We start from the raw sequence: 27,265 nt of genomic DNA on the forward strand, positions 1-27,265 counted from the left end.
GGCAAATATTTTCTCCCACTCTGTGGGTGTTCTCTTCAGTTTAGAATCCATTTCCTTTGATGAACAGAAGCTTTTTAGCTTTATGAGGTCCCATTTATCTATGCTGTCTCTTAGTTGCTGTGCTGCTGGGGTTTCATTGAGAAAGTTCTTACCTATACCTACTAACTCCAGAGTATTTCCTACTCTTTCCTGTATCAACTTAAGAGTTTGGGGTCTGATATTAAGATCCTTGATCCATTTTGAGTTAATCTTGGTATAGGGTGATATACATGGATCTAGTTTCAGTTTTTTGCAGACTGCTAACCAGTTTTCCCAGCAGTTTTTGTTGAAGAGGCTGCTATTTCTCCATCGTATATTTTTAGCTCCTTTGTTAAAGATAAGTTGCTCATAGTTGTGTGGCTTCATATCTGGATCCTCTGTTCTGTTCCACTGGTCTTCATGTCTGTTTTTGTGCCAGTCCCATGCTGTTTTTATTATTATTGCTTTGTAATATAGTTTGAAGTCAGGTATTGTGATACCTCCTGCATTGTTCTTTTGACTGAGTATTGCCTTGGCTATTCGTGGCCTCTTGTGTTTCCATATAAATTTCACAGTAGATTTTTCAATCTCTTTAATGAATGTCATTGGAATTTTGATGGGAATTGCATTAAACATGTAGATTACTTTGGGGAGTATCGACATTTTTCCTATGTTGATTCTACCAATCCATGAGCATGGGAGATCTCTGCACTTTCTATAGTCTTCCTCAATCTCTTTCTTCAGAAGTGTATAGTTTTCCTTGTAGAGGTCTTTCACATCTTTTGTTAGGTTTACACCTAGGTATTTGATTTTTTTTGAGGCTATTGTAAATGGAATTGTTTTCATACATTCTTTTTCCGTTTGCTCATTGTTAGTGTGTAGAAATGCTAATGATTTTTCTATGTTGATTTTATATCCTGCTACCTTGCTATAGCTATTGATGATGTCTAGAAGCTTCTGAGTAGAGTTTTTTGGGTCTTTAAGGTATAGGATCATGTCATCTGCAAATAAGGATATTTTGACAGTTTCTTTACCTATTTGTATTCCTTTTATTCCTTCTTCTTGCCTAATTGCTCTGGCTAGGAATTCCAGTACTATGTTGAATAGGAGTGGAGATAGTGGGCATCCTTGTCTGGTTCCTGATTTTAGAGGGAACGGTTTTAATTTTTCTCCATTAAGTATAATGCTGGCTGTAGGTTGTCAATATTTGTCTGCTGCATCTTTTCCCACCTAGTATTTCCCTTGCCTGTGATCATACCTAATGTGCGTCCTTTATAGACAGCATATGGTACGGTTTGTTTTTTATGATCTTGGCTGATGTTCTTTTAATTGGAGTATTTACTTCACTTACATTTAGTGGAATTATTGACATTTTCACATTCAAATACGCCATGCTGTTTTTTTGTTTTCTATCGGTCTTCCTCAGTTTGTGTTTTCTTCTTTCTCCCTTTTTTTTTTTTTTGCCTTTTTTTGATTAGTCATTTATTTCTGTTAATTTTTCTTTTCGTATTTTAGAGACAGTCTCACCTTGTGCTCAGGCTGGGCCTGAACTCCTGGGCTCAAGTGACCCTTTTGTGTCAGCCTCCTGAGTAGCTGGAACTATTGACAGGTACTGCTGTGCCCAGGTTCAGTGTTTTTACCATTCCATCTTACTCCTGTAGCAGCTTGATAGTTCTGTATCACATTGTGATTACTTACAAGTATATTATTTACAGTGTGCATTTTTATGTGGTGGAGTGTTTGTTTAATTAGTACTTTATTACTTCCAAGTAACTGAAGACCTTGCAACAGTTTAACTTAGCTGGGTGTCATGGTGCACGCCTGTAATCCCAGCACTTGGGAGACTGAGGCAGGAGGATCACAAGTTTAAGGCGAGACCCTGTCTCAAAAAAAACCAACCAAACAAAAAACCAAATACAAAACAAATAAAACAAAATAAAGCACACACACACACAAACCAAAGAGCAATTTAACTCGATTCCCTTAGTAAGGCCTTTTGTGCAATCATTTTCATGTTTTAAAATTAAACATACATATATGTGAATGTATATATAAAATCTCCCAAGATGTCCCCGTCATTTGAGCTGTGCACAGGTATTTGCATCCATCTTTCAGTGTTTCTTTCTTTCCATACTTCTTTCTTCTAGCCGAGATATTTTTCTTTTACTTAAAGGTCGTCTGTTGGCAAGGAATTTTCCCATTAAACAATGACTGTTTCTTTAACTTTGCTTTGTGCAGATGTGTTCCTACTCTGTTCTTGGCTGGCAGCGAGGTTCTGTCATGGCTTTGGAGTTGCCATGTCTGTGTCCCGAACCTTTCATTATTTCTGCTGCAGTGGGAGCTGAGGGTCTTTTGCTGCTTCTTTGACTGCTGTGTGTTTTTCTCTGATTGCTTCTCTGTTCCTCTTATTTTCCCTCTTCAGCAGTTTGGTCGTGAAAAGCCCAGCTGTATTTTTCCATATTCACCCTGCTTGGACTCACAGAGAAGCTGAAATCTGCAGCTCAGGCCTTCCCTTCTTCCTTCCCTCCCTCCCCCCTTCCTTCCTTCCTTCCTTCATCTGGGATTTGAACTCAGAACCTCACGCTTGCAAAGCACGTGCTCTACCACTTGAGCCTCCAGTCCTACTTTTCCTCTATTTTGAATAATTTCCTGTCTCCTCATCAAACATCTCGCTTGTCATCTCTCTGTCCTTTTGTTCTGGAAGTCTAACAGCGTGCGTTAGGTGTTTTCACAGTGACTGATGCATTTATATTTTTTTTGTGTGCGTTTTTTTATCCGCTTTCCCCTTTCTTTCTCAGCTTGGATGCTTTCTCCTGACTTATCTTCCCGTTCACACGATGTCTTGCTTCTCGTTTACCATCTCTGATCATCACTGGCCCCTTGTGCAGAATTGTTAAGTTCAGTTTTGAATTCTCATCTAGAATTACTTCCCCTTTCTTTTCACGTCCCCCAGGGATTTTTTTTTGGTCCAAATTTGCATTGGCATCCACCATCTTGGAACGGATCCGTCATAACTGGAAGGTGTTTCTGCATCTGATACACGCCATGAAGATACTCGGCAGGTATTAGGATCAGCTACTCGGTTCTCTGGTTGTAATTTTCCACTGTGTCTCTCACTCTCCTGGTAACCTTTTTTTTTTTAATTTTGAAGGCAGACAGTGCTCTTGGCGAGCTCCAGAAGTGACCTAGGTTCTGGCAGGCCATCTGGGTAGATGCTGGTGACCACCATACCCACAGGGAATGCCTTTCAGGCTTTAGGGGACCTTGTCTGTCTGTTATTTGCAGTCATTAGACCTTCAAGGCAAGCTCAAACCCCAGGGTGTTTGGTGGCGTTTTTTCTTAGAGTTTGGCACCGGGTCCCATCTCTGACCGCTGTGACACTGTGACACCTGTTTAGGTCGTTAGCTTCTCGGCAGTGTCTTTTCTGTGTTCTTAGTGTTGTACCTTGTGAACAGGTATGGAGTTGTCAAAAGCCATGAGAGAAAATTGAACATTCCCGTCAGGCTTACTTCTTTAGGTTCCTCTTTTCCCCAGAAATCTGACCTTGTCTCTCCTGGTTTCCTTGGTTACCACGCATCCTGATTTTCCTCTGCATAGATAGCGAAGCAAGAGCCAGGCTGAAGCTGTTTGTCCTGTGTTTCAAGCCAGAAAATTCCCCCAAAGAATTAGCAGCTGTAAATGTATAGCCCTCTCTGGGCATTTCCTTTGCTCTTAATTTCGGCCCTTCAGACAGATTGTGGCTGCCTTGGTTACTTTGATGCCCTCAGGTGTTTTTAAAATTTAAAAATTCCAGCTAGATATGGTGGCTCACACCTGTAATTCCAGCTGCTGGGAAACCAGAGATCATGGTTCAAGACCAGCCCAGGAAAGGTGTTCATGAAGCTCTCTTGTCATCTCCTCACGGCCTCCCTGTCTGCCCCTGGCTCCTCTCCAGTCCTTCCCACTATGGGCCATGTGTCCCATGGTCTGAAGGGCGGATGTGCTGTGTCACTCACCTGTGCAGCAGGTTAAGAGCCCCTCATTGCCTGGCCCGTCTGTCTGCGTGGCTGACCCATTTCTGTTGGGACCGGTCTTCTGTGCTAGTCACCCTTACTGAGTTGTTCTGTTTCCTTAATACATAGGTACAGATCCATGTGCGTAGTGAGACGTTATACACCCATGTACAGTCATAGGGCGACCTGGTGGGTTCTTTATCTTCCAGCTCCCTGGGCTGCCAGATGTGACGGCGTCAGATGTGGCTTACACCATCTTCCTTTCCATCCCCGGCCTTGCCCAGAGCTGTGTCCAGACTCCCTGCCCGTCCATTTAGATTCCTGTCCCTCCAGCGTCCGGCCATGCTGTGATCGGGCTCCTTTCCAGGTCCACAGAAGGCCTGCTCTGTCTCTGACCTTGCTTAGCTCTCTGATTTTGCTGTGCCACTTCTGCTCTTCCGAGCACCGTCAGTGCCTGAGGATGAGTGTGCACCCGTCCTGACCAGAGCTGAAGCTTCAAGTTCACTTTGGCTTCGAACACCCGCCGCCAGGTGAGCCCAGGCAGATTCACGTGGTGCTGGTTACAGTGACCCCTCGGGGCGTGTGCTCATTTGTTTAAGGGGCCTCTTTCTGTCTATAAAACGTCTACAAGGCACAAACTCAGTGACTGCCCCGGGTGGCCTGTCCTCTATTTGCCAAAACTAGTGGAAGATGGAAGAGTCGCATTTCTCCATGAGAAAGTCACCTTCTCGCCTCCTAGCCAAGCAATAAAATATGGAAGGAAAGCTTGTGTAACTTTTGTCAAAGTCTCAGAAAAGTAAGAGCCAACGTTTTACTGATTTCACTGAGAAACAGCAACAACAAAACCTTAAACCACCGCGTGGGGTGGAGCAAGGCGATTCTTGACTGTTCTATCGATCGCCACCCCTTGCATCAAGGCGTCAGGATGACTCTGACTTTGTCACCTGGCCTGAAGTCAGAGCCCCTGTCAGGTGTACCGCTAACTTCTTTTGAGGAACAAGCCACCACAGAATTTGGTGGTTTAAAGCCACACTGCTTACTGGACTCGGGGTTCTGGGGGTCAGCAGGTGAGGCTGGCCTTGGCTGGCCTTGCTCAGAGGTGTTGGTCAGCTCGGTCACTCTGAGCCTGGGACTGACTGGTCATTGCAGTGGGTGCCGCGCTGCTTGTCTACTTACCAGGGTGGTTGGGGTCTTGTTCCCTGTGTGGTGTCAGGAGGAGGAGGAGGAGGGGAGAGAGAGAGAGAGAGAGAGAGAGAGAGAGCAGTCACCGCCTCTACTTGAGTTCTTAAGTCATTCCTGTCACTTGTCCTTCAGTGTAGTTGATGTTACTGTGCTAACTCTTCTGCTGAATGACAAGGATCTATCTGGTCTTTGCACGAGAGTGACTGTGCTGCACAAAAGCAGGTGACCGTAACTAGGGCTTGAGCAAGTGTGACCGGGACGTCCCCCACCCCTTGAGACATGAGTACTGCTAATGACGTTCTTAAAGGACTTTTTTAAATCTGGGATTTTGTTTTTATAATGTTGACCGAAGGTCTGATAAGAAATCTTTGTGTAATACAGATCCTTGTGTTTATTTCTGCAGCTTTTTAGTGAAAAAATAAGTGGTGAAGAAGGGACGAAGCTGGACGAGGATTTCCTTGACATGGAAAGAGTAAGGACATTTTAATACATCGATTGTGTCAGAGATCGGCTTTATGTGACACGGGACGGACTGCTGCTGTAAAGGCAGGCAGCCGGAGTGGGAAGATAGGATGTTTAAATTTGGGTGTGGATTGTACAGTCAGTCGAGGAGCAGTGCTCTCACACCCTCAACCCCAAATCAGCCCTGCCTTGCCCTTCACCTGTGGTCTAAGTGGGCTGAGGGAGGAAGTGGGATGTGGCTAACCTGCTCCCTCTGGTGGCCGGAAGTCAGAATGCACAAAAGGTGCGCCATCTTGGTTGTGACTGGAAGGCCAGAGTTAGCTGGCTTCTTGGAGACTCGGATGTGTTGCTGGCACAAGTAAATAACCGCTGACTTCCTGTGTGGAAGGCCAGGGCCCTGCCATGACCGCTGCACTGGAGCCAGCCGTGTTAACTTGGCTAGGCTGCCCTCACCTGTGATCCACAGATGTGCCCTGCCTGCCTCATCTGCATGCCATGGGAATTTGGACACCATTGATGTTTCTGAAATAACTTGAAAAATGTGACATCTTGGTGCAGAAATGGTAGTAAATACCTCAGAGGAAGACTGTCCCTTACCACACTGGGAGTGTCTCCCCTGGGGACAGCCCTAGCATCACCAAGAATCACCAGCCTGCCCAGTTTCCTTCCCCTTTGTCTTGGATACTCTGACTTAGCCACATTCTACTCATGAGACCCCCTCCCCCAGGAAAGAGCCCAGGACATATAGCATCTGTCCTCGGGTGTGAGGTCAGGCCAGGACCCGGGGGCAGAGGCCAGGCCAGCAGGTGCTGGGAAGGAAGTTGGCCCAGGCTGTGTGGCTGGCCAAGTTCTCGCTCAGAATTCCTTGGCCCTGACCAGTCTCTGCCCCAGGGAGTTTCCTGCTTTCTGCATGAGAGGTCTTGGGTTTCTGGAAATGTTACTGCCTTGAGGGCAAAAGCTTCTTTTGTCTTCATTTTGGAAAAAACATTAATTTCTAAAAATTGAAAACTATGGAAACATGCTCACATCACTGACATGTCTGAAATTACTTGTGAAGCTTGGACACAAGGTGTGGTTCAAGCTGTAGAGTGCCTGCCTCACAAGTGCCAAGCTCCGAGTTCAGACCCTGGTACTGCCAAAAAAAAATAATAATCTCTTAGTATACAAAGATAGTCTGTGTAACTTCATAACCGGCAAAATGTTTGTTGAAATGTTAAATTTAGGGCCGGGTATGCTGGCCCTCTAATCCCAGCACTCGTGAGTTTGAGGCCAGCCTCGACTATATAGCAAGACTGTCTCAAAAACAACACTAACAAAAAGTTAAATTTATCTTATTTTTTATTATCGTATTGTACAAAGGTTAACTCTAAAAGCTTATTTCAGGAGTTATAGTTTTATGTACCGAAATCCTTCTTGTTAGTCTTTTCATTCTGAAAACCCCAGAAAGTAACAGAAGATATGTAAAAATAAAAATCCATTATCTGTTTCATTGTAATACAGAAGTACTGGAATTTATGTGACCAGAATTTTTTTTGGTGGGGGGGAGGGAGAAGCAGGGCTGGGGTTTGAACTCGGGGCCTTGTGCTTGCCACAGGAGCTCTACCACTTGAGCCAGGCCCCTGCCCTTTTTGCTTTAGCTATTTTTTAAAATAGGGTCTCTCCTTAATGTCTGGACTGGCCTGGACTAAGATCCTCTTATTTAAGCTTCCAATGCAGCTGGGATGACAGGCACACGCTGTCATACCCAGCTTTTCATTGATTGAGATGGGGTCTCGTGACGTTTTTGCCAGGGCTGGCCTGAAACTGTGATCCTTCCGTTACTGCCTCCAGAGTGGCTGAGATTACAGGTTTGAGCCACTGCACCCAGCTGTGAGCAGGAATTTGCAAGACTTCCTGGAGGAGATAAATTAGAGAGCATCATACACACCCAGAACATGATACAGAAGTGACAATGTAATAAAAAAAAAAATCCATGGCAAATGCTACCTAACCACACAAAAATAGAGGAGCAATGGCGGCATGGAGGTAAAACAATGATGCAAAGAAGACCGATATAGAAAAAGATCTTTTCTAAAAAAAAACTATGAAAAGTTGAAGTGAATGTAATCTGTGAGGAAATTGTAATAGCTACAAGTCATAACAGCATCTAAATTTGTAAGGTAAAATCTGTCAGACATACGCAAGAACTGAGAAAAATCAGACCTCACATGCGTCTTTCATTAAAAAACAGACTAAACTGACAATTATCAATGGGTTCATGTTAGATTTGCATAAAATATAGCTAATGAATTTGATTATAAGTAAATGTAGACATCCTCATTCCCAAAACGGAAAAATGCACATTCTTTTCAATTCTTTTGGAATGGTTACAATAATCAATCGTGTATTATGTTACCAAAAAATGCTCGGTGAATTTCCCAACATCGAATCATAGGACACAAGAATCACAGGAGGGAGAGCGTCCAAATTCTGGGTGTTTGGAAACTCAAAACCATGTCAAAATTATTTTGGTTTCAAGAGAAAAACTAAAATGACAGACTACTTAGACACGAGTGACAGAATCCAAGGTTCAAGAGCCGTAATACATGGCTAAACAAAAGTGCATTTTGCGTTCTGCTGTCCAAGAGCTAGGAAAATGCCAGCAAATGAAACCACGGTACGTAGAAAGTGGGCGGCAATATGGATAAGAAGACAGATTGATAAAACAGAATGTAATGGCCACATAAAAAAATAAAGGTGAGAGCTGCTGACCTTCTGGTCACGCTGAGCGTGACCGAGAGGGACAAAATACAAATGACATAAAACAAAAGGAAGCGTGGTGGACGTGCAGCTCGGAGGTCAGTGCTTGCACGCTTGAGTCCCAGCCCTGCAGAGAGAGCGATGTCACCACAGCCAGACTCCTTTTCTGTTTTTAAAGAGCCCGTGGTGCTCTCAGAGCCGTAAGCCCTTAAGTCTGTGACTTACACCGTTTTCCTAGTCCTCTGGGGCGGGAGTGGGCCTTGGGGAGTGGGGTGGCTGGGGCTTTAGGATGCGTCCTGAGCAGGTGGCAGCTCAGATGAAAATTCCAGATTTAGTCAAAAACCAGGCCACGTGGACTTTTCAAAAGTGAGTTCTACCTCCATCCTTCCGCTGCTCTCGTGGCTTGCCAAGACCCCTGAACACACATGTGGGCGCCCATGACCTCCCCGTTATTCCAGGAGGGGTTTTGTTTTTGTTTCTTTGCCCAAACCACACGAGATTTTTTTTCTTGAGTCCTCTTGGCCGCCTCTGTTCACCAGCATTTCCAACGGACATCCTTTGTTGTAAGGGGTTTATTTCCAGGCCTGGCTTGGGTACAGCTCCAATATGGCACCTCAGGGCGTCTGTGAGGCTCTGGCACACTTGGGTCCAGTTTCTTGGGCTTTTTTTCCCAAAAGACTTAAAAGGATCTGAAATAGTGACTATTCCCTATTTCCATATTTGCGAGGTTCCTCTTAGCTTCCCAGGGGCTCTACATGTCCAAAGAAGGCTCAGTACATCAAAGGGAGAACTCTAAACTGTGCTTTAATTAATACTGGATTTCTTAAAATTATTAATCTAAAACCTAGTTTTTCATGACCTTTGAACTTACGAATCTTCTTTACAAATTTAGTAATCTTGGCATAAAATAATGATTTTTCATCTTCATTTTAGGTGTCATTAACTCACAGGCTTTAACTGAATTAGTCCTTAAATATTCGCCACCGGTTATAGGATTAACTGGACATTTCAAGTTTCAGTTACAAATGGTTCGCATCAGATCCACAACAGGGTTGCTCCAAGCACTTAAAATTCTTAAAACTCTAACAAAGTGTGAAGATGAAGGTGTCAGAATCCCTGGCACATTTCAAAGATGGCCATCGTTTATAACCTGTTACGAGGCACGAACACACAGCACATGGGTCATTACTTACCATTTCATCCCAATTCTTCTTTTCTTTTTTTTTTTCAGTGACTGGGGTTTGAACTCACGCACTCTACCGCTTGAGCCACTCCTCCTGTCCCTTTTGCTCTGGTTATTTTGGAGATGGGGTCTTGAGAACTATTTGTCCAGGCTGGCCTTGAATCTCAGTCTCAGGCTCCCAAGTAGCTAGGATTTTCAGGCCACCGGTGCCCAGTAACTTATCACCTCTGCACTGTCTCTTTCAACTTTCCTGGGCTCCAAATTTAGGTATTTGGCTAAAGACTGAGTGGGACTGCTTGGGTGAGACCTTGTGACCCTGACTGGATCATAGTTTTTTTAAGTTACACAAATGTACTTTTTCCGCGATAGCCACTCTGCAGTGGACTCTCCTCCTTAGCAGCGCTGTGGGCATCCCCCAGTCCATGTGGCTCTTCCTTATGTATTTATTTTCCTGATGATAAGGAGTTTTCACTAACATGGACATTTCACGATTGATCCCATCAGTCTTTTATTACTGCATAATTCTACATAGGACACAATTTGCTGTTGCGTTTCTATGTGATACATCTCTAGAAGTCAAATAGCCAGTACCTTCTGTGCCAGGTCATGGGGACTTTGACCTTGATCTCCGAGAAGGTCATAGCGTTTTGCTGTCCCATTGTGCATGAAATGGTCCATTATCCCACACCTGTATATTACCTAATATTAGGTATCATTGCTTTATAATGAGTTTTGAACTTCTTCTGAGGTTTTATCAATCTGAGGTTTTGAACTTGGGGCTTTGCACTCGATAGATAGGCACTCCACCAGTTGGGAGCTACACCTCCAGCCCTTTTTGCTTTGGTTCTGTTAGAGACAGGATCTTGCAGTTCATGCCTGGCCAGCCTGGACCATGGTCCTCCTACTTATGCATCCTGTGTTGCTGGGATGACAGGAGTCACCACTGTGCCCAGCTTTTTACTGGTTTTGAGATGGGTCTTGTGAACTTTTTGCCCAGGCTGACCTTGAACCTTGATCTTTCCAGTCTCTGCTTCCTGAGTAGCTAGGACTATGTGCCTAGCTTTTATTTTCTACTTAGTTTTCTACTAATTAACAACAAGAAAACTAAGGAACAGTTTTGCAAAAGGAGAGATTCCTTTTAACCTGGCAGGGAAATCTTTGATGGTAATGTCTGCTGACCATAGCACAAACAAGCGTGTTTATTTTAGCTTTTACGCTAATGACTGTGAGTCCCTTGTTATCACCAGGTGTCTTCTGACGTGAGCCATTGTTTCGGTAATCCTTATGTACGCACAGAAATTCAACTTCACGGCTCACATTGAGTAGAAAGCAGTAACTTTCCAAGTGCTCTAAATTTACATAAACACTCATTTTTATGTTAAAAAGGAAAGTAAATCAATGTTCTCCAGCGTCACTGAAGGAGGAGATGTTCCTTGTAAGAACCAGAAAGAATACTGTCCTTCCCCAAACATGGAAAGCGTTTATTTGTATTAAAATCACCATAATGGTGTTAGAAGTATTCAATTAATGAAAAATACTTTTCGACTTGCTCTTCTGGGAGTTCACCGAGTTTCCCATTTACTGACATCGCTGTGTGTTTTCTTGTTTGAAGAAAATCGATGTCACCAATAAAGCGGTTGCCGAAATTCTTTCAAAAGCCACCGAGTATCTCCAGCCGAATCCAGGTAACGTGAGGGCATGTTGCGGAAAGCTGTGGGTGCGTTTGCTGCCACGGGCTGTACATCCCCCGTTTTCTTGGCATTTGGTGCAATGATCTAGAAATAAGGCCCCTGCCATGTGTCCAATCATGACTTCAGATTTTAAAAATTGAGTCTCTGGTGACAATAAAGAAGTCACAGTGAATCCTAGACAATGGGACAGATACCTCCATGAGCTTGGGCGTGTGTCGTCTGGATGGAGGATTGGTTTTAGAAACAAGGTTGTCCCCAGGAATGCATCTTCTGTGTGATGCTTCATAAGGTCACTAAACATCCTGGAAGTGATTTCCTCTTTAAAAAGTCTTTAAAAGCCTTCCATCCTGCTCCAAAGGACCCCGTTCTCCCACCCTGCACACTCACTTGAAAAGGTTTTCACTTTATGACCCAACTGGTCAAGAGGCCTGATGAGTGGGAAAATCACCCCGAGGAGGTCCCTGTCACATCAGCCTCTGCACAGGAGTTCCTCAATTCTTGGGTCCCCAAGCAACATCAGTAGTGAGGCTTCCCTAGGTCGTGAGCTATAGGATCTGACAGAGGTGTCCACACCTTGAACTCCATGGGTTCTGAAGCAGCCTTTTGTGTTTTAGGAAGTTACTGTTTGCATGTAGTTACTGAAATTCCCCTGTGAGCAACAGAAACCCAGTCATCTGAGAGCTGAGAGGGTGGAGTTTTAAGATGAATTTTTATCACATATACGCAGGGATGACAGCAAGTATGAAGAGTTTTCTAGCTGTACTATGCTAACGGCTTTAACACCTATGATATTGTATTTTTCTCCACCTTCATCAGTAATTGCAATGAATCACACAGGGTTCACAAATACCTAGCAAAATGTCACCTCCATGCAAGAGGCTTCCTGGATGCTGAGCTCCACAGGTTCCACAGGCTCCACCCTGGAAGAGTTGATATGGAATTGTGGACGGGAACTGCTGGCTGCAAGGACAGTCCCCAGTCCAGAGAAGGGAGCTCTGTGGCCTCGAGTCCAGTCTAAGGGCTTTGCTCAGGCCACACCACACTCACTCTGACAGTGGGAAAGAGCAGGGTGTGTGGTGTAGGTATATGAGTGACTGAGTGTGAGTGGTGGGGGAAGCACTTTTGAGTCTGGGGGTCTGGAGAATACACTGGTTTGAGGCTGAGGTTGGCCCAACAGGCTGGCACCGTGTGTGTCTAAAAGCCTTGCTACTCAAAGCGTGACCACCACCCAGTGACACCAGCTCCCCTGAGAAATTGCTAGAAATTCAGAATCTCGGGCTCGCCCAGGACCGACTGAATCAATCTCGACAGTTTAGCAAGATGGCAGGGCTACTTGCATACATGGTAAAGCACCGATCGAGAATTCATTAAAAGTGAATCCCCCAGCACCCCAACTGGTGTGTGAGTCACTCTCTGACCTGCAGAATGGAGCCCAGCTTGGGCTTCGCTTTGTCCGTAGACAGCTCCTTCTGTCCTGGGTTTGTTTCTTCCTAGGTCAAACCGCCCCACGCCTTGTGCCCTGCCCCCGGGACCCCTTCTCGCACACTTCCTTGACACTGCTCCATCTGTCTCGGGCACATTGTCATCTATTGTTCCTAATTGTTCAGACCTCATTTTCTTACTTACACCGTGTGGTCCTCACCCCAGCAGCTGCACTGTGAACTCCTTAAGAGTGGACGCTGCCTCTGCCGTCTCAGGGGTCCCAGTCACCAGCACAGCAGTGCACAGGACCAGGGGGCAGTAAGTCCTCATTGCCCAAGTCAGGGGACAGAAAAGCAGGGACTGCCGTTCCCTCCCTGGGGACAGGTTGCGGAGCTGCACCTGGGTGACAGGATCTGCCTCTGACCCTATGCGACACTCTTCCCTTTGACCTTGAATGCCCTTCTTCCCAGTCAGTTCTTGGGACACAGTGGGGGGTATTGGTGACCAAGTGGCAGATTGACACAGCCAGCCAGCAGTTCTGTTCTTAGGCCGGCAAAGATGGTCTGCGCAGGTCTCGGCATCTTATTCCAACGTGTTGAAACGTCAGCTGTTCAGCGGTGTCTCACTGCGGGGGGCGCCGCTTACTATGACTTGGAGACAGCCTGTGGCACCATTTTGGTGTTCCATCACGGCAATGGCACAGTGTGCTTAGCGCCCACCTTGGTAGAGAGTCTAGAAAGTCACGGGAGAAACCAAAGCAGGTCACACGTGGCCATTGCCTGCCTCGGGTCCCTGGCATTTTGTCTCAGGTGACCTGGGTTTGGGTAGCTGCATCTGTGAAGTGCTGTGTTCTTGTCACCGCGCCTTGGGACGTTAAGGAATTACAAATGACGATGTTTTTAAGCATCCAGAGCTAAGCTGGGAATGCTGAACACCGTGTCGAAGCTCCGAGGACAGGTGAAGACCACCGGGTACCCGCAGACGGAGGGCTTGCTGGGGGACTGCATGCTGAAATACGGGAAGGAGCTCGGGGAGGACTCCACCTTCGGTGAGCACGAACGTGTCACCTGGCCGGGCCGGGGCTGGGCTCAGGATGGGCTCAGAACCTTCTGCTTCAAAACTTGGCAGGTTTCTCATGTTAACTAGAGTGGAAATGAAGGGAATTCTAATAGTCCCCATCATCCTGTCTGCACCCAGAGGCCCAGGTGACTTGCTGTGCATCCTTTGTTCTTTTGGTTTATTCTCATAGACATTCACCGATATCTCTAAAAATTGAAACAGGAAGCCAGGCGAGGTGGCTGAAGCCTGTAAACCTAGCTACAGGCTACTGAGATCGGGAGGATCCCAGTTCGAGGCCGACCAGGGCAAAACGTTCACAAGACCCCATCTCAACGAAAGGCTGGGCTTGGGTGGCTGTCATCCCAGCTATGTGGGAAAGCTTAAGTAGGATTGCAGTCCAGCCTGGCACATGCATGAAGCAAGACCCTAGCTCAAAAACAACCAGCACACAAAGAACTGGGGATTTGCTTCAAGATGTAGAATGCCTGCTTAGCAGGTGTGAGGCCCTGAGTTCAAAACCCAGTACAGCCCCTCCCCAAAAAAATTAAAACAGGATTATAGTATCTATACCCTTTTGTAACCTGTAACCTGTTTTTTCCCCACAGATTATATCACCATCCATGTCATGGCATAATTATAGATTAATTAATTACAAAGACTGCACAATATTCCTGGTGTTATCGTGTGTTCAGTGCACCTCATTCACTCGGTTGTTACATGTTTCCTTCATGTCAAATTTTACATAGCATCGATAATAACCGTTTTCATATGGAAATCTTTGGGAATCACCGAAATTATGTTCTTTGACATCATTTAAATGAAATCTACAGTAAAATCGTTGGTTCAAGAATGGGCCTACATTTTAGGTTTTAAAGGCCTCTGGCAGGCTGGGCCGGTTTCTTTCCCGACACAATGGTGAGTTGGGAATGAATTTTCAGCCAACTTTTAAACCGAGCAGTTGAGGTGCAGTGCATGGGCTGGTGTCGTGGTGCTGATTTAACCCTCTTTCATTCCTTTGTCGTTTTCCTGTCTGTGTCCTTGCCGGTCCCGTCCGAGTGGCCGTTCTTGTCCTTGTGGATGTGAGCCAGTGGTCAGGGAGTCCTCCACTCCCTGATGACCTGGTTGTGCAAGCTCATTTCCCACACTTTCCTTTTCTCGCCTTTGCGTCTCCGAGCTCCAGCGTTTATTCAACAGAGTTCCAGGTTGCTTCCCAATAAATTTAAAAAGCCACTTGTCCCCGCACTTTGTGGATGGTCCCGCTTTTCCCAGCTGCCTCGAGGTGGCTCTTTATCTTAGACAACACTTATTGTTTGCTTGTTTCTGACTTTTCCTTCTGGTTCTTGATCAGTATCCTGTTTGTTTTTAAACATTTGTTATTTACATATCTGGTTTTTATGGTGGGACTGAGTTTGAACTCAAGGCTTCATGCTTGCTAAGCCCTTCCACTGGAACCACATCTCCAGCCCTTTTTCGGTTTGGTTGTTTTTGAGATAGGGTCTTGCATTTATACCCGGGCCTGCCTGGGCCATGAGCCGAGGCTGTATGCCTCCTGAATAGCTGGATGACAGGGGTGTACCACCATGCCCAGCTTTTACTGGTTGAGATGGGGTCTCAATAACTTTTTGCCTGGACTGACCACGAAACTCAATCTTCCTGATCTCTGCCTCCCCAGTGGCTAGGATTACAGGCGTGAGCCACTGCACTTGTTTTTTAAAAAACGTATTCATTTCTCTAGAGACAGGGTCTTGGTTTGTAGCTCAGGCTGACCTAGAACTTGAGCTCTTCTGCCTCTGCCTCCAAATGCTGGGATTACAGGCACGCCCCACCGTTCCTGACTATGTCTTGCTTTGAGCCAGTGTCATGTTAATTATTGTAGTTTTAAAATATTTAAAAACGTATTTTACTAAAAATTCTCCTAGTTAATTTTTTTTTTGCAAATATCACATGGCATATTTAATGAATGTGTCTCTTGGAGTCCATCTCATTTTAAGTCTCCTCTACCAAAAAGCAGAAGCTCACTGCATTCTCAGTGGGATCACTTTAAGTCAGGATAAATTGAGGGTGAATTGAATTTAACATATTAAGCCTTCCAGGAGAACTCAGCATAGTTGCTGTGGCAAAATTAAGTACCTGAACAAAACAACTTACAGGAGAAAAGATTGATTTTTGCTCATGGGTTTAGAGGTTTCAGTCCAAGATGGAGGAAGGGAAGGTGTGACAGAGCGAGGAGCTCACCTCATGGCGACCAGAAAGGAAAGAGGGAGAGAAGGAGAGAGGAAAGAGTCCCCAGTCTAGGAAGAGCCACACTGTCTGGAACTTTGAGTTCAGGAAACGCAGTCACCAGGAGCAGTGAAACTCCCAGTGGATCAAACGAGAGTCCCAGCCACCTTTAAAAGGGCTTGGTGGTGGTGCCGGGGTTTGAACTCAGGGCCTCACACTTGCTAGGCAGGTGCTCTTTTGCTTGAGCCACTTCCACTAGCTCTACATTTCCTTTTTAAAATGTGGGAGGAGGCAGATGTTTACCATCTCTGTTTTATGGGTGAATAAACTGCCCTCATTTGACAGTGAAGGGACTCAGAGGAACGGAGCCTTTCTGGGGTGTCTTCTAGAGCGAGCACCTGCATCTCGTGTGCAGCCACCAGCACCTGTTTTGGTTGCACCTTGTGAGTTACAGTAGGTTGATTTCCTGGGCTGAGGTCCCCGTGTCACCAGCAAAAGCTGCCTTTGTTGCCCAAGCCTGGGAAGGCTGGCCAGCCCCCTGCAAGAGCAGACACACCCACCTGCTGACAGGGCGGCCCTGCTGTGGCCCCAGCAAGCTTTCTTGACCCCAGAGAGGATCGGAGCAGGGAACCATCTGCAAGGGAGCAGGGACAAAGTCCCACTGCCAGAGGCTGACTGAGCTTTCCTTTGTTTCTGCTGTAATCTTTATAGGATAACACTTACTCTCTGATGAATAAACCCTTTCACTTCATTGTTTACAAAGAGCGATTTTATTCCCTTGGTGCCAGCTTCTAGAAGTACCAGTTTTTGGTTTAAAAAAAAAAAAAATTTTTTTTTGGACAAAGGAGCCCTATCGCCATCTAGTGGCCAAAAAGGTAAGTGCCTTGCTCTGTCCACCTGTTTGATTTCTTGCAGAGAAAGTAAGTAGAGAGGCACAGAAAGCCTTTCGCTCCCCCGCCCCTTGTTCTTATTCTTCCTCAGTCGGGAATGGAGAGGTCCTCGAGGGAGGGTCTTATTTATACCACCATCCACAAAAACCTGGGACACAGTGAAATAATGTAGGGTGTCGTTCTGAAGATGTGCATTGCTTGTCCTTTCTGCTCAAGGGTGTGCACTGGTGGAAGCTGGAGAAGCCATGAAGCAGATGGCGGAGGTGAAGGATTCTCTCGATATTAACGTAAAGCAGACCTTCATTGATCCTCTCCAGTTGTTACAAGACAAAGATCTCAAAGAGATTGGAGTAAGTCAGCCAGGCTCGGATGCACCTGTTGCTACTTCTAGGTTTCTTTGTGGTTATAGGTTTCTGCAGGGACTCAGGGAAACCTTCCTTTTATTGCTGGCAGTGAGAAAAACAGCTCATGAGCTCATGGAAAGAGCGCCAGCTTCCATCAGCCTGCCTGTCGCGGGGACGGGAGTGTGGCCTTGGGTGGGTTGGGAGCCAGTTTCCTCCACTGGAGCCAGTGAGAAGCCAGGCTAAATACCCATGCTTCAGCAGCCACTTCTCATGCAGCAAGGCCATAACTTTGTAGTGGGTTTTTGATGATCAAGACCATGCAACATTAGGTACATTTTTGGATCAGTTGCACTGCTGCTCATTATTTTCCGTTACCTCTCGAGGAAATCAATATGGAGGAACTGACATTTTTCACCTGCAAAACTGTTAGAAACAATCTTCCAGTGCGTGCTTGGGGACTTTCAGGCCCCTGTAGACAAGCTCCTTGCTTGGTGGTGGTCTTGTAAATGAACAAAAAGAGCCCCAGGAATTCTACACTGCCAGGGACTTCTCATGCTGTCACCCACCAGCCGTTCGTTTGTCGTTTTGCAAACATGCCCGAGCACAGGCAGCGGGGACAGCCTCCACCAGATGCTAAGGCATCCATTGCAGAAGGGTCCAGTGGGCCCCCACCTCTGGAGTGTAGGTTGAGAAAAAGCAGTGACTGTTTTTATAGAAGCGAAGAATTGCTGGAATGTGCACACAATGTACAGTTACTAAAGCCGCTAATCACATCTCTCTCCCTCTGAAAGGGAGAGGCTTCAGGAGGTCCTGTGTGCCTGTTGTCCCTAGCATAAGCTGCAGCAACCTTGCAGCCTTGCTTTGCAAAGTCCGTTTTATTTTGATCAGTTCAGTAAATCGCACTGGTGTCCGTTTTATTTTGATCAGTTCAGTAAATCGCACTGGTGTCTTAGGTGTTTCATTCTGTGAAATCCACCATGTGTCCGAGATGACTTCTCTTCCTAAGGGTGGAGCCACTGCCGAACTCGCGCATCTCACAGTGATGTGGTCAGTTCAGTGTTTGGTTTTATGTGAAGGTGCTCAGGATGGAATAAACGCATAGAAAGAAAGAAAAAGATGTGTGCATATGTGCACGTGTGTGCCAGGCCGTGTGTGTGCACCATATGGTGTGTATGCCAGGCCTTGTGTGTGCCAGGCCATGTCCATATGGTGTGTGCACCATACGGTGTGTGTACCAGGCCGTGTGTGTGCACCATACAGTGTGTGTGCCAGGCCTTGTGTGTGCCAGGCCGTGTGTGTGCACCATACGGTGTGCGTGCCAGGCCATGTCCATCTGGTGTGTGTGTTCCAGGCTGTGTTTGTGCACCATATGGTGTGTGAGCTAGGCTGTGTGCGTGCCAGGCCATGTGTGTGCACCATATGGTGTGCGTGCCAGGCCGTGTGCGTGCCAGGCTGTGTGCGTGTGTGTGCACCATACAGTGTGTGTACCAGGCCGTGTGTGTGCACCATACGGTGTGTGTGCCAGGCCATGTGTGTGCACCATACGGTGTGTGTGCCAGGCCGTGTGTGTGCACCATACAGTGTGTGTACCAGGCCGTGTGTGTGCACCATACGGTGTGTGTGCCAGGCCGTGTGTGTGCACCATACAGTGTGTGTACCAGGCCGTGTGTGTGCACCATACGGTGTGTGTGCCAGGCCTTGTGTGTGCCAGGCCATGTCCATATGGTGTGTGCACCATATGGTGTGTGTACCAGGCCGTGTGTGTGCCAGGCCATGTCCACATGGTGTGTGTGTACCAGGCCGTGTGTGTGCACCATACAGTGTGTGTACCAGGCCGTGTGTGTGCACCATACGGTGTGTGTGCCAGGCCTTGTGTGTGCCAGGCCATGTCCATATGGTGTGTGCACCATACAGTGTGTGTGCCAGGCCTTGTGTGTGCCAGGCCATGTCCATATGGTGTGTGCGTTCCAGGCCGTACGTGTGCGCGCACCGTGTTGGGAGTTAATGATTCTCTGAGGCCCTTCTTTCTCTTTTTCAGCACCACCTGAGAAAGCTGGAGGGCCGCCGACTGGATTATGATTATAAAAAGAAGCGGGTCGGTAAGATACCAGACGAAGAGATCAGACAAGCGGTAGAAAAATTTGAAGAGTCAAAGGAGTTGGCTGAAAGAAGCATGTTTAATTTTTTAGAAAATGATGTAAGTATTATAATCAAACAGGAAACCCTAATGTGAATGAATGAAACACTGAATGTGTGACTGTGTTAGGGACATTTCCAGAATGTTCTGGAACAATTATCTTCTGCTTCAGGGATAACATCAGACAGTCAGCCAGCCCTGACGCAAATCTCAAGTCTTGGGAAGTCCTGTCTAGACCAGGATCGTTTCGGGGTTGTCTTGAATGGGCCCCCTGGGATGGGTTCCCCTCAGAACATCGTAAAGGGGACCGGCCGGCCATCGTGTCCAGGTCAGGCGGCATCCTGTTTTGTAGGGTGAGGCCTGTCCCCATCACAGGGAGCATGTAGAAGTGTGACCTCCATCTTCCAGCTCTTCCATGTTGGTGCTTGTGAACTTGGGGACTCTCAAGGCCTTGGGGACACCGCCAGAGACGCCAGTATTCTAATGTGCGGTGATTCTCACGGGTGAAACAGAGCTGGCGGGGTGGAGGCCCAGGGCCTCCCTTCCTCACGTTTCCTGCCTGGGCGGAAGAGGCTCTGACCTCCTGCCTCTCTCTTGAGTCCCTGCACTCCGCCCGGCCTCGGGAAGCCAGGAGCCACCTCAGCCCCTGGTAGCTTTGGACCCATTTGTTAGGCTTCCAACTTGTGGGGAAAATTTGGGGTTTATTTAACCGTGTTGGACTTACAAGTTTATTAAGAGGGACGCCAACATCTTTTGCATCAAGTCAAACAAAACGTAATGACTACCTTTTATTCCGTGGTGATTTTGGGGGAAATTATGTCCCAAACTGGCAATTCATTAAATCCTGGAGAAGCTAATTTGAAATCTCATGCCCCTTAAACCATGAAGACTGAATGAGGCTCTATGAGGTTTTTTCTTTAAATTTTTCTGTGCATTTTATGGGAAAGGTGTAACCATTTGCTGCCTCTCTTGACTCATTTTCCCTTGATATTATAAATGCCGTAGCAACGAGATCTTTGTTTTGCTTTGGATTCCGTGAGTGATTTGTTGGAAGTACTTGGGAAACATGTTTCAGGTATGACACATCTGACATGTTCTTGGGGTCATAGCAAATGGTCTCAGCAGCCCCAGGACTGCTGGATCTAAATGCTGAGTTGGGCCTGTGTCAGACCCGCTGCCTCACCCCGGTGCTCTGTCCATGACCTTCATCGTGACCTCAGTGATGAGTTTTTGCCAAGTACTCCCTGAGGGAAGCTGGTGTCAGCAGCTGTGGCCTTGCTGGCTGACCCGAGACCTCATTTTTCCCCTCAGCATCAGTGACAATTCAGAAACGACCCCTTCATGATAAACATGTGGTCATTTGCCCATTCTTTTATTTATTTATTTATTTTCTTTTATTCATATGTGCATATAGTGTTTGGGTTATTTCTCCCCCCTGCCCCCACCCCCTCCCTTACCACCCACTCCGCCCCCTCCCTCTCCACCCCCCCACCCCCTTGATACCCAGCAGAAACTATTTTGCCCTTATCTCTAATTTTGTTGAAGAGAGAGTACAAGCAATAACAGGAAGGAACAAGGGTTTTTGCTGGTTGAGATAAGGATAGCTATACAGGGAGTTGACTCACATTGATTTCCTGTGCGTGTGTGTTACCTTCTAGGTTAATTCTTTTTGATCTCACCTTTTCTCTAGTTCCTGGTCCCCTTTTCCTATTGGCCTCAGTTGCTTTTAAGGTATCTGCTTTAGTTTCTCTGCGTTAAGGGCAACAAATGCTAGCTAATTTTTTAGGTGTCTTACCTATCCTCACCCCTCCCTTGTGTGTTCTCGCTTTTATCATGTGATCAAAGTCCGATCCCCTTGTTGTGTTTGCCCTTGATCTAATGTCCACATATGAGGGAGAACATACGAGTTTTGGTCTTTTGGGCCAGGCTAACCTCACTCAGAATGATGTTCTCCAATTCCATCCATTTACCAGCGAATGATAACATTTCGTTCTTCTTCATGGCTGCATAAAATTCCATTGTGTATAAATACCACATTTTCTTAATCTATTCGTCAGTAGTGGTTGCCCATTCTTTTAACAGTGACAAGAATTCTGTCTGTCATAGACGGGCCCTAGTAAAAGTAGGAGCTACTACTTCAGTTTTTTTGTGTTTTTTTTTTTGGTTGGTTGTTTTGTTATGTGTCTGTTGCAGCACTGGGGTTTGAACTCAGGACCTCCCGCTTGATAGGCAGGCACTGTATCACTTGAGTCACGCCTCAAACCCCTGGGATGGGCCCTGCTCCAGTAGAAGGGCAGTGTTTCCCTCAGAATCCCGTGGGGAGCTGAGTACGGGGAGGGGGGTACCCGTGTCCACCTCCTGGGGTCCACGCCTCCACCGGGCAGGCTGCTCTGGTGGGCGTCAGAATGCCTGAACTGTCTGTGCTCAACCCTTTGACATAAACTCCTGAAAACTGATCATTGAGATGAGAAGAGACCAGAATAATGAGATGACTGCAGGACTGTCTGGGCTGGCGTGGTGCACACTCCTGGTCTTCCTCTCCTCCCTCTCCTCGTGTGTCCTCCTTTGCCATGGTTACCAACCCTGTTGCTGTGGTTACCCATCTTTGTGGTCATGCCATGGTGGTGAGGGAGACATTGGTGATGACAAAAGTGACAAGCTGGCGTTTCTGAGTACCTCATGACAGAGAGGACTGGGGTGCTGGCATTATGGTCTTTCCCCTCCTGAGGATCACAATCAAGGACACTCACAGGTACTGTGTATCTTTAGAAGCTCGTGTCCATCCTCTTCTTGGAGTGGCAGCAATTAGATATAGAAGGGGACTGCTTTGTCCTTTTCCATGTCCAAGTGGTCTGACAGTTGGTTTGGCCCTGCCTTCAGCAATGACCAGGCCAGGCCAGGCAGCTGAGTGGGTGCCAGTGCACACCACGTTCAGAGAAGGGAGCTGATTCTCTGGTGATCTCTCCCATTTGGCTCTCGAGGTGGCATCACCAAAACTGGGAGCCCAGGCCTTAGCCTGGAAGTGGGGTTAAGCCTTTCTTCCCATCCCAGGTCAATGGTGGGTTTGCCATGTTGAGTGGTTTGGCCCATGGAAAGGTCTCTTACCTTCTGGAAAGGTTTTGGTTCTTGCAGAGCTTGAGTTTGTTGCTTTACATTGGTTCTACCTGTCCAGGTATTAATTCTAGCTGTGGCCCTGGAAGGAGAGGCCACCCCAGCACACAGCTGAATGTTCATGAGTTAAGACAGCTGGAACTTTCCATTTTCCCATAGTGAGAGACAAATGATCCTTGTGGTACCCTGAGTCTTCCCTGCCAATTAGACCCACAGCTCGGTAGCCACCTCTTTGGGAATTTCACTGGGTACCTACTGTGTGCAGGCACTGTGTAGCATGGCTGGTGTCTCCCAAGCTTTAACGGCCCTGGAATCCATTGTCTTTCCAAAGTTAGTCATCAAACAAATGTCCTTACAAATGCATTTCTAGATTACATAATCTTATATCCTAGCCACATCACAGAAATAGCTGGTGATTCCCAGACCCCACCCCCTTCCAACCCCACTATGGGATATTTGGGTAGCTATCCCTCACAGCTCCCTTAAAGTTATAAAACGCCCAGCACATTTCAAAGGGAAGTCTAAAACAGGACAAATTGATACCACTGAAGGCAGAAGTGTGGGGTAGATTTCACCAAGCACACGACTCTAACAACTGAAGGAAGAAAAATTCTCTCTGTGGGAAATTCAGCCATGATTACACTAAAGGCTGTGATGCTGCACTTACTTAAAAGCTATGCATAAAAGCCAAAGAGGTGAAATTTAAGAAATCCTTTGGATTTTGTTGGGGCCAGGCTGTCTTTGTTTTGTTTATTGGGTTTTGGGAAATTTAAGACTAGGCTTGCTGCTTTTCCCAGCCTCAGAGCGTGGTAGGGTGAACACAGTGAGATGGGGTTTCCTTACTCACATGTTAACCACGTTTTGTCACCAGTGAAGATCCAAGTGTATATGGAGCCCATGTTTAAAATCATACATGTGGGGAAGAAATTAAAGATAGGCAACAGCACACAAAAACAGCATGCATGGGTTTCTGAGGGCAGGCGAGCCCATGGTCAGGTGAGGGGATGCAGGAACAAGCAAAGGATATGCCCCAAAGCTGAAGAGAGTGGTACAGAAAAATGTGAAGTGGGCTTTGGGGAGGTCTGGGAAGGATTTTGATTTGTGTCTTTGTCCAGATCTGGAGATGTTGGGGGGGGGTCCTGTCACCTCTGCACCCTTGGGCTTGTCTTGGAGGCTTCCAGAAACAAGTTTAACTCGTTCTTTCTTCATATATCAGTCCATCCATAACCACACAAGCTCTCCCGAAGATTATTCTTCCTCCAGACTTGTGTCTTCATGTCTTCTAGACTTTTCCCTATGTGATACAGCTTTTTTTTTTTCTTTCTTAAACATCCACTGTAACTTGGCCACTAATTTCTCGAATGTGTTGATTTGTGGGAAAGAGAAATGCCACAGGCTTTCTAGTTTATTCCTTTCATATGTTTCAGGGAATATTTTGTGCTGCTAGTAATAAACACCCAAAGCTGGGAACAACTTAATTTACTAAGTCTCTTGATTTGGCTTAATTAGAAAGTGCCCATAGACACTTCTCAAAGTGAGTTCCTTTACTAAGTGTTGGTTTTGCTGACACCTGGAAAAGCTCTGTGTGTCCATTTTTCAGATCTGTGAGCATAAAATTCTCCTGGGTAAACTTTCACCCACCTGGAGAAGAAGGCATTTGGTTAAGTTACATCAAATTCACAATCACAAATAAATATGAGCATGTTTTTCTAACATCTCCAGCTCTGTACCACGACCTGACTGATTGTCACACAGGGCCCCGAGATGGGGTGAAATGAAGGGGGCCAGAGTTGGGTTCCCCTGTAGAGTGGGTCTCTGTGACTTTGGATGTTGCACAGCCTCTGGCTGCGTGGACTAACTTTGCGTTTCTGCTGCAGGTAGAGCAAGTCAGCCAGTTGGCTGTGTTCATCGAGGCTGCATTAGACTATCACAGACAGTCCACTGAGATCCTGCAGGATCTGCAGAACAAGCTACAGCAGCGGTAAGGGCCTCCGTCTTCCTGACAGCCATGGCTGCAGAGCTCAAGTTGGTCCCAACCAGTCTGTCTGTCTGTCTTCCCGCCTCTCTTTCCCTCCACACCATTTTGGTTGGGGATGGGATGGGACTCAGATGATAAGTATGTGGTTCTGGCCAACAGGACAGATGTGGGAAAGGGATTGGTGGCTTCTCTCCTTCTACTGTCCATTGAAAAGCCCTTTATGCGTGATCTGTGTTTGGGTAACTCGCCATGGAGGTCGGCCCCTCCAGATCTTCCCTGCGTCCTCGCTGGCTCACTGGGGGTTTAGCTCCCGCTCACAAGCTGGGGTGATGATGTAGGAGTGTGGAGAAGAGTGAGCTGATACTGAAAAATATTTAATGTCTGTACAAAGTGTATCTCACCAGTGAAATTACCGGGCTGCGTTCATAAGGTTGACACGAGGAGGGATGGGCAGTCAGAGAGAGTTTGCCATCTCAATATATCGATCCAGCAATATGTTCTATTTTCTGAAAATTACTAACATCCTTTATAGTACCCACAGCAACACTGTTAGTCAAGATACTGGGTTTAAAAACTCTCCTTGTTTTGAGCAGGCTTGACACAGGACAGTGTTTTACATAGGATTGTGATACTGGATGAACACGGAAGGAATTTCCCTGTAAACCAGTGCCATGACTGGAGAGGGAATGTGTGCAGGCTCCGAAGCCCGCGTCTGCAGGCAGTCGGTTGTCACATGTTGACGGTTGTCTCTTTAGCAGAGGGGTGAGGGGAGAGACACCCGCTCGTCCCTGGCACTTGCTAAACCTCTCAAGGGCCGTATGAGGACAAATGGTCCTCAAGACGAATCTCACCGAGAAGCTCAAATGCGTAATTGAAGAATTGCATTTGGGATGCCACCTCCATCCCTTTGGGCTACTCAGGAGTCCGTGCGTAAAGTCACTCATCTTCCTGGCACTGCCTGTCCCCTAGGTTTGATGTTCTTCAGGTGGATCCAGGTGTGCTTAGAGCCAGGTGCATTTGGAGGCATCGCTACCTTCATCAGATGTCTGATTCAACTTCCGCCGTGTGTTGCAGGGTATCAGTGGCATCCAGCCTCCCCAAACGGGAATACAAGCCAAGGCCCGTGAAAAGGAGCTCTAGTGAGTTCAACGGGGTTTTTGCCACCTCTGCAGCGAAGTCGACAGGTGAGTTAGCCATTCTGCATGTGCAGGGTGCCCTCTGGAAGACGCCTGCGCCCACAGTTACCATCCCCTTGCTGGCTCTCTCTGCGAGTGCGCTGAGACCCTCTTTGGTTAATTGATCGCTTCCCTTTTCCTCCATCCTGGTTTCAGGAAGAATTCTGCCACTATGCTATGCCTCCGAGTGTGGCCCTCAGGTGAACCTTGGCCACGGAAACACCATCGAGACCCTGCCCTTTATGTTTCAAAATTGGCCACTGATTATTAAAAAAGTTTTAATTAGTATTGAGCACCTGAAATACGCCAGGCACTTTCTCAAGGGTTGCATCATTAATTTTTAATGATAAATGATAAGTATATTCTTGAGTAAACTAATCAAATTGAGAAAACATCCAAGTGGTATAAACCACCCTATTGTCATTTTGACTGTCCCCTCATCCCAGCTACTGCCAGATACAGCCACCATTAACAATTCAGTATGAAGAGTGTCATGTCTACTTATGTGACTGTGTATCTACGCCGTATGTATAAATACACAATTTAAGACTTTCTATAATTACTGGTGAGAGTTAAACGGTTTTTCTATATTTTAGTGTATCATTTGTAATTATGTCTGAATTGTTTATACCATGTATTCATTTCCTATTAGGTAACTTGTCTTAGTGATCTATAAGAACTCTTTACATATGGGGATTTTAATAGGTTTGTTTTTTTCTCCCAGATTTTCACGTACCTCTAAACTTTGTTTTTGAAGTATTTTGTTTATTTATCATCTTTATTGCTATTATTTGCTTTGTAAAGCTCTGATTTTTGAATATATAGAAGCTCTTAGTCCAATTTGTCAATCTTTTTGCTTATGGCTTTTCATACTGTACTCTGTTAAGAAAAGTCTCCCTGTTCCCAAAGTTATTTCTAATGCTTTTAAAACCCTTTCTTCACCTTTAGATCCTTGTCAGGTGGACTTTATTTTTGTAAGTTAAAAGAAACTTTCCAGACTCTCAGAGTGGCTGCACCGTCTTACATTTTTCTGGCAATATGTGAAAAATTTATTTCTCCACGTCCTTGCCAGCATTCGGTGTTATCACTGGTTTTTTTTTTTTTTTTTTTTTTTAAGCTACTTTGATGTTGACCATCTTTTCATGTGCGTTTTTGCCATCAGTATATATCATCTTTGGTGAAATGTCTTTATATCTTTGCACATTTTCTGATTGGATTGTTTATATTGTCACATTTAGATTCATTGCCTATTCTAAATATTAAGTCCTTTGACATATATGTGGTTGGCAGAATCTTTTTATTAACAAGGTCTTTCACAGATCAAAAGTATTTGATTTTAATGAAGTCCAGTGTATCAGGTTTTCCAGATACAGATTTTGGTGTGAAGTCTAAGAGTTCTTTGCCTGGCCTTAGACCCTAAAGGTTTTCACCTATGTTTTTTCTTAAATCCATGGCCCACTTTGAGTAACTTTTTGTGTAAGCATGGAGTTTGCTTGATGTTTATTTACTTTGTCCTTGGGTGTCCATTTGTCCCTCTGTTGCACACATGGCCCAGACAAACTGCACAGTGGATTTTTCCCAACACTGTGGACATAATTTTAATAAGAAAATGGTACCATAAGTTTTTTATTTATGAAAAACAGCAGTTTCCCTCCCTATTGG

The 27,265-nt window shown here is 46.0% G+C and overlaps 1 protein-coding gene across 6 annotated transcripts in view; it reads left to right on the top strand.

Moving 5' to 3' along the window:
- Window positions 1-27,265, top strand: part of Sh3gl3 (SH3 domain containing GRB2 like 3, endophilin A3) — a 104,827-nt gene that overhangs the window by 54,013 nt on the left and 23,549 nt on the right. Inside the window, exons 2-9 of one of the 6 annotated variants that reach the window (XM_074061495.1) lie at window positions 5,596-5,664; window positions 11,189-11,261; window positions 13,594-13,737; window positions 17,075-17,208; window positions 19,241-19,399; window positions 24,328-24,431; window positions 25,503-25,612; window positions 25,760-26,165. In XM_074061495.1, coding sequence (XP_073917596.1) covers window positions 5,596-5,664; window positions 11,189-11,261; window positions 13,594-13,737; window positions 17,075-17,208; window positions 19,241-19,399; window positions 24,328-24,431; window positions 25,503-25,612; window positions 25,760-25,947 — 981 coding nt within the window. In that variant the 3' untranslated portion in view covers window positions 25,948-26,165. Of the gene's footprint in view, window positions 1-4,219; window positions 4,541-5,595; window positions 5,665-11,188; window positions 11,262-13,593; window positions 13,738-17,074; window positions 17,209-19,240; window positions 19,400-24,327; window positions 24,432-25,502; window positions 25,613-25,759; window positions 26,166-27,265 lie in introns of those variants that run through there. The other 5 variants (XM_074061497.1, XM_074061500.1, XM_074061496.1 and 2 more) reach the window with 5 other exon arrangements.

This window comes from Castor canadensis, chromosome 19 (assembly GCF_047511655.1).
Source record: "Castor canadensis chromosome 19, mCasCan1.hap1v2, whole genome shotgun sequence".
NCBI lineage: Eukaryota > Metazoa > Chordata > Mammalia > Rodentia > Castoridae > Castor > Castor canadensis.